The sequence below is a fragment of the Erythrolamprus reginae genome, chromosome 4 (genome assembly GCF_031021105.1).
Source record: "Erythrolamprus reginae isolate rEryReg1 chromosome 4, rEryReg1.hap1, whole genome shotgun sequence".
Classification (NCBI taxonomy): Eukaryota; Metazoa; Chordata; class Lepidosauria; order Squamata; family Dipsadidae; genus Erythrolamprus; species Erythrolamprus reginae.
Genome location: NC_091953.1, coordinates 8,422,965 through 8,432,964, shown reverse-complemented (window position 1 = coordinate 8,432,964; position 10,000 = coordinate 8,422,965). Strand labels below are relative to the sequence as shown.

Below are 10,000 nucleotides of genomic sequence, written 5' to 3'. Positions count from 1 at the left end.
CTTGGGCACCCATCACAGCAGCATTCATGCCCTTTGCATTCAGGTAGTGTATTACAGTGCACACTTCTCACTTGGGGGGAAACAGAATGAGGACGCTCATCTCCAGCCATCACAATGCGAGTCAATGAACTACTGACCACTGGCAGTGCTCGTTCTCTTCCACTGGCTTCCCGTAATATCAACTTCCCCCACAAACATTCCCTCTGAGAGCTACATGCCTTGTAGCCTTATTTTCCAGATAACCCTCGTGCTATCTAAATAAATAAATGTCTCATTCTGATCTACCTTGGCCCATCTTAAATATGATCAGGTAGCTTTCCCGGCATTATGTAAACATGGTCTTTTCTGGAATATTGTTTTCAGCTTAGTTTAATAACACTTGGCTTTGTCTTAGTGGTCTTCCATCCATTGTATCTTTTTCTTTTATGTACGCTGAGAGCATATGTACCAAGACAAATTCCTTGTGTGTCCAATCACACTTGGCCAATAAAATTCTATTCTTCTATTATTATTATTCTATTCAATTAATGAAACCACACACCGTTTAATCTTTTTGGGACCAGCCAAGGTTTGCTAGCTACTGCCATCTGTTGTGACACAGCAGCAAACCTAGGCTAAGATGCTACTATTCTCTTCTAAACATGCAATTGGAATTTAAATAAAAGCCTCTTCTAATTATTAATACTCTTCACTCTGTTTTTATGTTACCAAGAAAACATGGTGCTTAACATAAAGGTAATCGTTGCTAGCAAACTGAAACGTCAAAGCCCTCTGTCCATAGAAACAAGATGAAGGCAGTCATGCATCAGCTCTCTATGAATACATTAATTGTAATAATACGTTACAGATTGACTCAGCCTTCCATCCTTGCGAGGTGGGTAAAATGAGGACCTGGATTGTGGGGGCAATATGCTGGCTGTGTTAAAAAGTGCTATTGCTAACATGTTGTAAGCTGCCCTGAGTCTAAGGCAAAATCGAATAAATAAATAAATTTCAGAAAATGGAAACTTGCCCATACTGTATGACCAATGAAGAAAAGTGGAGTAAAGTATGAGAAATCTAAAATGTTCCCAGAAATACTAATTTCATAGATGTTAATTATCTTACCTATTTATTTTTGTTCAAGGTACTAGTTCTAAGATCTCTCCTTCAATCAGTTTGGAGTATGTTTCATTAATGATAAATTATTTTTATCCTATATATTTACATATCCTAAATATTCAGATATACAAGATTAAGCTAAGACCACTACATTTTTGCTGCTATTGAATCACTCAGATGATGGGTGGGTGGATAAAACTCATTTTTTCAGGCCAGGAAGCTGTCTTGGGCATTGGATCTTCAGGTTTGCCTCATTTATTGCATTGGTTGCCGATCAGTTTCCGGTCACAATTCAAAGTGTTGGTTATGACCTATAAAGCCCTTCATGGCACCAGACCAGAATATCTCCGGGACCGCCTTCTGCCGCACGAATCCCAGCGACCGGTTCGGTCCCACAGAGTTGGCCTTCTCCGGGTCCCGTCGACTAAACAATGTCATCTGGTGGGACCCAGGGGAAGAGCCTTCTCTGTGGCGGCTCCAACCCTCTGGAACCAGCTCCCCCCTGAGATTAGGATTGCCCCCACCCTCCTTGCCTTTCGCAAACTCCTTAAAACCCACCTCTGCCGTCAGGCGTGGGGGAACTGAAACATCTCCCCCTTGCCCATGTTGTTTTGGTGTTAGATTGATTGTATGCGTGTTTTAATATTCTGGGGTTGTTTTTATGAATTTTTAGCTTAAAATTGTAATTGGATTGGTGGGTATTGGATTTGTTATTATGTATTGTTTTTATCTTGTTGTGAGCCGCCCCGAGTTTTCGGAGAGGGGCAGCATATAAATCCAATAAATCTAATCTAATCTAATCTAATTTAGTGCTGGGAGAAACCCTGATATCTTTATTGTTTGGTATTGCTGAAAAAATTATGTAAACCTTTGAGTAATATTGTAAATGCAGTTGCAAAAGTTAGAAGATATCACACTATAGGTTTCAAATTATATTTTTTCCATCAGCAAAACATTGCTCAGTTTTTTTTAAAAAGATACTTGTGTATTTTTATTATCATTGTCTATTCCATACATAAAATAAAATAAAATAGGGTTTTTCCTATGATAGATTGGCTTTTAAATCATGATATCAGGAATTTATAGTCAGAGTGATATATTTGTCAAGACTAATGAGGAGACAATTTGTATTGAACATGAAAACCAGAGTAATTAACTAAACGATTGTAAGCAGAATTAATCGAACAGGACATCTAGAACTGTGATGGTAAACTTATGGCACGTGTGACACAGGTGGCACGGGGAGCCATATCTGGCGGCATGAGAGCCATTACCATAGACATAGTTCCCTCTAAGTTGAGCAGTGAGCAATCGCTCACTTAAAAATCATCATCAACTCAGAGTTTTCCAAACCTGCCCAGAAGCCGAGAGGGAAAGAGTGAGAGGGAAGGAGAGAGAGAGGAAGAGAGGAAGAGAGAGAAACAGATAGAAAAAAGAGAGGAAGGAAAAAAGAAAGAAAAAGAATGGGAATAAGGAAGAGAGAAAGAAAATCAAAATCTAGTTTGAAACTAGCTCAACTATTTAAGTGGTATTTTGATATTGATAGAGTTGCCTTATTATGAGCTCACTGTTATAGACACACAGTACAGTATTTTATTTTGAAATTCTCTGAGGCAAAACAGGGTGGGTTTTTTATTTGTTTGTTTGTTTGTTTGTTTGTTTGTTTATTAATTATTTCTGTGCCGCCCAGTCCCGAAGGGACTGCCGCTCAGGCACTATACTTTTCCGCCCACCCCAAAAAAAAATTAGAGGGAACACTGACCGTAGATCAGCTCCAGCACTCCAGCTGATTTTAGGCTGGCCCCGCCCTCCTCCCCTCCCAGAAGTCTCCACACAGCCCGTTTTGAGGTAAATAAAGAGCTCGTGCGAAAACATTTTGGGCCTTCAGAGGGCCTCGGAGGGAAGAGGCTGTTTTGGCCTTCCTCAGCCTCCAGGAAAGACTCTGGAGGCTGAGGAGTGTGAAAAAACAGGCCTTCTGGTCCCACCAGAAGTTGGGAAATGGAACATTTCTGGCCTCAGGGGGCCTCCAGGAGGAAGGCCATTTTCACTCTCCCCAGGCTCTTAGAAAGCTTCTGAAGCCTGAGGAGAGCGAAAAACGATCCTTCCGCTGCCACCGGAAGTCAGGAAACTGGTCGTTTCTGGCCTGCAGAGCGCCTCTGGGGGTTTGGGAAAGCCCATTTTCGCCCTCATGTGGTAAAAGCGGGAGGAGTGCAGAAGGGTCATACGCAAATGCGCAGGCGCCTTGAATTATGAGTGTGGCCAAGCACACGCGCAACCCCTCTGCTCAATGCCTGCTTTTGGTACACGACAGCAAAAAGGTTAGCCAACACTGACCTAGAAGTTGCATAAGCTATTATACAAATAATAAACAAACATGCTCCATAACAACTTCAGTCTGGAAAAAAAAAATCAAAGCGAAAGGTTTATTCTTGTTAATATTATTGACCATGTTTTCTGTACATATTGTAGGATTCCCAGTTTATAATTTTCAACTTGAAAACAGGACACACTGCAATGACTACTCTTTAGGGTTTAATTTTAAAGCAAAGTCCCAGAAGTATTATAAAAGCTAAAGTGGCGGGGCGGGGGGTTCCTCCCTTCATCTCAAATTTAGGCATTCATCCTGATGTTCTTCAGCAGGCTCAGGATATTACATCTTTTTAAGCTCTGTCTTCTTGTTCGAGTGGACTCCCAAGAGACTGACTGGGGATTATGTTTTCCAAAAAAAAGGGTTTTGAGTTAGCCTTCTTTGGAAATTCTCATACCTGAAAGAAAGGGAGAAAAACAGAAGATGTGCAAAAATTAAAATTATATACCAAAGCTATTTTGTACATTTAAATTGGTGGAAAACTCCAGCTAAGGATAATGTTTTCTTTTCCAATATCAAGAAGCGATGGATGGAAACTAATCAAGGAGAGATCCAACCTAGAACTAAGGAGAAATTTCCTGACAGTGACAACAATTAATCAGTGGAATGACTTGTCTCCAGAAGTTGTAGGTCAGTGATGGCAAACCTATGGCACGGGTGCCACAGGTGGCACGCGGAGCCATATCTGCTGGCACATGAGCTGTTGTCCTGGCTCAGCTCCAACGTGCATGTGTGTGCCGGCCAGCTGATTTTTGGCTTGCATAGAGGCTCTGGGAAGGCGTTTTTTGGTTCCAGAGAGCCTTTGGGTAGATGGGGGAGGGTATTTTTACTCTCCCCTGGCTCCAGGGAAGCCTTTGGAGCCTGGAGAGGCAAAACATGAGCCTACTGGGCCCACCAGAAGTTGGGAAACAGGCCATTTCCAGCCTCCAGAGGGCCTCCAGGGGGGTGGAGGAAGCTGTTTTCGCCCTCCCCAGGCATTGAAATATGGGTGTGGGTACTCGCGCATGTGCAATAGGTTCGCCATCACTGTCGTAGGTTCTCCAACACTAGAGGTTTTTAAAAATCGGCGATTTGTCTGAAATGGTATAGGGCCGTGATGGTGAACCTACGGCACGCATGCCACAAGTCCCTGGGTCCCGCCAAATGACATTGTTTTGGCGACAGGATCTGGAGAAGGCCGACTCTGTGGGACCTAATTGTTCACTGGGATTCATTCGGCAGAAGGTGGTCTCAAAGGTATTCTGGTCCAATGCCATGAAGGGCTTTATAGGTCATAACCAACACTTTGAATTGTGACCGGAAACTGATCGGCAGCCAGTGCAGGCTGCGGAGTGTTAGTGTAACATGGGCATATTTGGGAAAGCCCATGATTGCTCTCGCAAATGTGTTCTGCACGATCTGTAGTTTTCGAACACTCTTCAAAGGTAGCCCCATGTAGAGAGCATTACAGTAGCCGAGCCTCGAGGTGATGAGGGCATGAGTGACTGTGAGCAGTGACTCCCGGTCCAAATAGGGCCGCAACTGGTGCACCAGACGAACCTGGGCAAACGCCCCCATATTGTTCTGGTTTCTGGTAGAAATTTAGTAATTACAAATAACTCTTATTAAATGCATCATTTCATGAATAAAGCAACTCCGTTTATTTCTCTGCTCACCTGTACTTCAAACACATTCCATACAGCACTCATTATCTCTCTCTTAGCCGCATTTCTCACATTCCTCTTCCTGCTTCACTTAAACAATATTTATTTTCCCAACCACATAACTTTGAAAAACAGCAGCACTGACTGAATACAATACAAAATACTTTGGCTTACTTTAGCGTGGCAAAAACACATCCATTATTCTTTTCGGCAACGTTGAAACTCCACCCTTCTTCTCCACTGACCCCCTGACGTGCCAAATACCTCACTACAATATTTAACTCATTCCTCTCCTTAATATCTTCTTCCAGACCTCTGCTCTCTACGTTTCTGGACCCTTCTGAATTTAGTATTAACCCAGCAAGCGTCTGATTCTCCCTCGCTAGATCCTGAACTCATAGCCCCATCCTGTGGCTGGCCTCCCACCTGTTCTACTACCTGTAACCCCGGGGGCCCCACTACTTCCTAAACACTATCTGAATCCGAGTCCTCAATATCTTCATCATCCTCCAACTGATCAGGAGTATGTACAACACATATTGCCCCCAACAATCTGGGTCCTCATCTAATTTGCCTCGGAAGGATGAAAGGCTGAATCAACCTTGAGCTAGTTGGACTCAAACTGCTGGTAATTGGTAGAATCAGCCTTATAATGCTATAATAACAGCAAAGCTCCTATATAGTATTAAGGTAAGAAATATTTGGGTCCTAACATCAATCCCTGATACAAAAATACTAATCATATGCAATTTAAATCAATTTGTGCGAATTTGCATAGGAAGATATTCATTATTAAGAAAGGAAAATATATCAGATATTCTACTTTCCTTCACTTAGGGAGGGAGTGACTTGTCACAACATACTTGTCATCTGCAATCCTAACAGAACTGAAAAATAAAGACCTCAAGATTTTCTGATGGGTTAATACGCAGAACTTTGAGTTGATCAAACATCCGCCTCATTAACCCGATTAACACTCTGTAATTATGATTATTCTGGTTCAGTGCAGGAATGGGGAAACATCTTAAGAAGTGCTGTATCTTACCATTTCAGAACTACATTTGCAGGAATAAAAGCCTCTGATGGGTTGGGTGTCATTTGAGCCTGAGTAACAGCAAAGGATGATGCGAAGTTATAAAAATTGTCTAACATCTTTTGGGTGAACTGGAAAAAAAAAACCCAATCAAAACGCGTTAGCAATTCCCACACTTGCAATAATCATCTCTGTTGCAATTCTTAAAACAGACTGAGCTATTTTTTAATGCATTTGAACATTGCCATAAGGACTTCTCATGGTTAATAGCAACAAGAAAATAAAACAAAAAAGGCAAAACCAAAACCTTGCAATAATAAAGACATAGAAACATAGAAGTCTGACGGCAGAAAAAGACCTCATGGTCCATCTAGTCTGCCCTTATACTATTTTCTGTATTTTATCTTAGGATGGATATATGTTTATCCCAGGCATGTTTAAATTCAGTTACTGTGGATTTATCTACCACATCTGCTGGAAGTTTGTTCCAAGGATCTACTACTCTTTCAGTAAAATAATATTTTCTCATGTTGCTTTTGATCTTTCCCCCAACTAACTTCAGATTGTGTCCCCTTGTTCTTGTGTTCACTTTCCTATTAAAAACACTTCCCTCCTGGACCTTATTTAACCCTTTAATATATTTAAATGTTTCGATCATGTCCCCCCTTTTCCTTCTGTCCTCCAGACTATACAGACTGAGTTCATGAAGTCTTTCCTGATACGTTTTATGCTTAAGACCTTCCACCATTCTTGCAGCCCGTCTTTGGAGCCGTTCAATTTTGTCAATATCTTTTTGTAGGTGAGGTCTCCAGAACTGACAATAATAAACCAAATAATACCAATAGTAGCAGGTAACACCATCCCTATTGTTCCCCAAATGCTGTTCAAAATATCTTCTGCTCTGTTCTGTTCTGTTCCTTTCCATACTTTTTTTTAAAAAAAATATTTTTATTAAATTTTATTACAACAAACAAACAAAAAACTTAAAGAAAAAGTGCCCAACACCAATAAAACCCCACCACCATTTATGGGGTTAAATTATTTGCAATAAGTTTCAATTTCTTCCTTAGCTCCAGTTTACATTTCTTTACATACAAAAAGTGATTGGAATTTATTTTTCACATTGTCGTCATAAATTCTACTTAAGATATAATTTTTCACCTTATTCCATCGTGCCATCAGCTTCTCCAATTTATTCTCATCAAAGTTATTTAATCTTATTTCCATAATTTCGAAGTGAATGTGGTCCACCATGTACCAGTACCAATTCTGGATTGTCCATTTATTACTATCCTTCCACCCTAATACCACTACTGCTTGAGCGCTTTCCAAAGCTGCTGTTTTGATTTCTTTAAATTCTCGTAATTCCCCATATTTAACTAGTGTTGCTAATTCTTTCATGATTATCCAATTAATGTTTAGCATATTATTTATTTCATTCTGTACTTCCTTCCAAAATTTTTGAGCTTCAACGCATTCCAAGAGCATATGCATAAAGACTCTTTTTATTTGGCAACCATGCCAGCAATTTCCTTTTTCTTTCCTCTGGAAGTGTGCTAGTTTTACTCTGCTCTGCTCTGCTCTACCAAGGTTCTGGTACTGTTCTACCAGTTTTCTAGAAAACACTGTTTACTGAGAGAGATAAACTATGGTTTATTTGCAATTACCTCTGTGAATGAATTGACTGATGAAACAGCAGCACTTGCTATAGGTGTCTGTTGAGCCAGGAGTTCCACCAGCTCCACAGAAATCCCAATCTGGGCCACAGATGGCATTTGGGGGATTGTCATGGCTCCAAAGGGATGCTGACTGCCTTTACCTAAAGGAACACATCACAGCTACCCTTAATGCACTGGTCCGCTTCTCAACGCAAGGATAAATCTGACGTAATTACAAATATAAACAAGACTGCGTGGGAAGGAAATGCATCAGTTACTGTAATGATATGAAACAAAGAACAATTAATGAAACATTAAAATACTGGTAGTTCTCTACTTACGGCCATTCTTAGAAAATAGCTATCTGAAACAAAATAAACCCCACTGCCAGTAAGTATAGCTAAACAGTCCCCATCAAGATGAATATTTAAAAACAGGAGAGAAATGCAATCCATTATTTATATTTGTTTTCATCAAATAGAAAAGTGCAAATAACATGCCCACGATATATTCTGCTCAGAAGAATAAAGGGAGCACTTAAACAACGGAATATAACACCAAATAAATCAAACTTCCACTTAGGAAGCAACACGGATTGACCATAAATTTCACATGCTGTTGTGCACATTCAACTTTGTACAGAACAAAGTATTCAATGAGAATATTTCATTCATTCAGATCTAGGATGTGTTCTTTGAGTGTTCCCTATATTTTTTTGAGCAGTGTATAATGGGATCATGGTAGGAGTTATGAATAAATATATATATATATTGAGAAAGAAAGGCTACACATAAAGCCAAATGGAAGGTTGGTATCGAGCGTCATAAAATAATATAAACGATAAATGAATTAGCTGTCAAGATAGACAGCAAGGGGGGAGGGTATATGTTTATGTTTTTGTGTTCTTTGTTTTCTTTTCTTTTTCTTTACAAGGTGTTTATTTGTTTTTAAGGCAGATGTACAATGCCATTACAATACGATGTATAAGTGGACACAACAGATCATATACTGTCTTTTTAATTGTATATAAATTCAATTAAACAATTTGTAAAAAGTAATAATAAAAACCCATGCCCACGATTCCAGAATTAATTTCATGCAGCTCTGTCATGGAACAGGGTTCTGGAGATAAGAACATTGTTTGAAAAAGAAATATATTCCCCTCTGGGAAAGTAAAGATTGGTTTAAATTGTGCTTAAATTTCTTCAAGTAAAAGTACAGCAACGGGAAGAGTTAAGTACTAATGAGTTTTGGAGCCTGTCTTATAAGCCATCTCAGATTTCAAGGCATAAATATGCTAAAAAAAAATATTATGATAACATGCACTTATGCACGCTTGTATTTCTCTCCCTTACCAGATTTTAGACCAGAAATTTTAAAGATGGCACTCGGTTTTTCATTTGTGACAAATCCAAGGAGCTGCCACACGGCCACGCCATTCTCGTCAGGATAGCAGAAGTAGACTGATCCGCCCATACCCTCTGGGAAGGGCACAGTGCCCAGCATGAAGACCACCACATGATTGATTTTCTCGTAGTCGGGCAAGTTAAACACAAATTTGTCTTCCGCTACTTGCTGTGCCACTGTTTGAACCTATTTAAAAAAAAGTTTATTTAGAAAACATCTGTGGCTTACCAATTCATGGCAACTCCAAATGGTTTACAGAAATAAAACCCCAATATAAAACCTCCATCCTCTACCTTGGGATCCAGTGAGGGTCTGCAAATTTTTTTACTACCATATTCTGGGCGTGGCTTATTTTGTGGGTGTGGCTTGCCGGCCATGTGACCAATTTGAATTCAATTCAATTTCAATTTATTAGATTTGTATGCCACCCCTCTCCGTAGACCCGGGGTAGCTTACAACAATAATAAAAACAATATACAGTGTAACAAATCTAATAATTAAAAGAAAGCATCTAAAAACCCGTCATTTAAAAAACCATCATTCTGATCTCTGGAGGTAGTTGATTCCTGAGAGTTGGGGCCGCCACAGAGAAGTCTCTTCCCCTGGGTCCCGCCAGATGATATTGTTTCGTCAACGGGACCCGGAGAAGGCCAACTCTGTGGGATCTTATCAGCCGCTGGGATTCGTGCGGCAGAAGACCGTCCCGGAGGTATTCTAGTCCGATGCCATGTAGGGCTTTATAGGTCATTACCAACACTTTGAATTGTGACCAGAAACTGATCGGCAGCCA

General features: G+C 40.2%; 1 protein-coding gene across 1 annotated transcript; it reads right to left on the bottom strand.

Moving 5' to 3' along the window:
- Positions 1 to 3,510: 3,510 nt before the first annotated feature.
- Positions 3,511 to 9,393, bottom strand: HIKESHI (heat shock protein nuclear import factor hikeshi). Its single transcript, XM_070751639.1, has 4 exons — positions 9,159 to 9,393; positions 7,813 to 7,964; positions 6,158 to 6,276; positions 3,511 to 3,866 (listed from the first exon to the last, which is right to left on the bottom strand). The coding sequence occupies exons 1-4, from the start codon at positions 9,307 to 9,309 to the stop codon at positions 3,812 to 3,814; spliced, it is 477 nt and encodes a 158-aa protein (XP_070607740.1). The 5' UTR covers positions 9,310 to 9,393; the 3' UTR covers positions 3,511 to 3,811.
- Between the last annotated feature and the right edge of the window lie 607 nt (positions 9,394 to 10,000).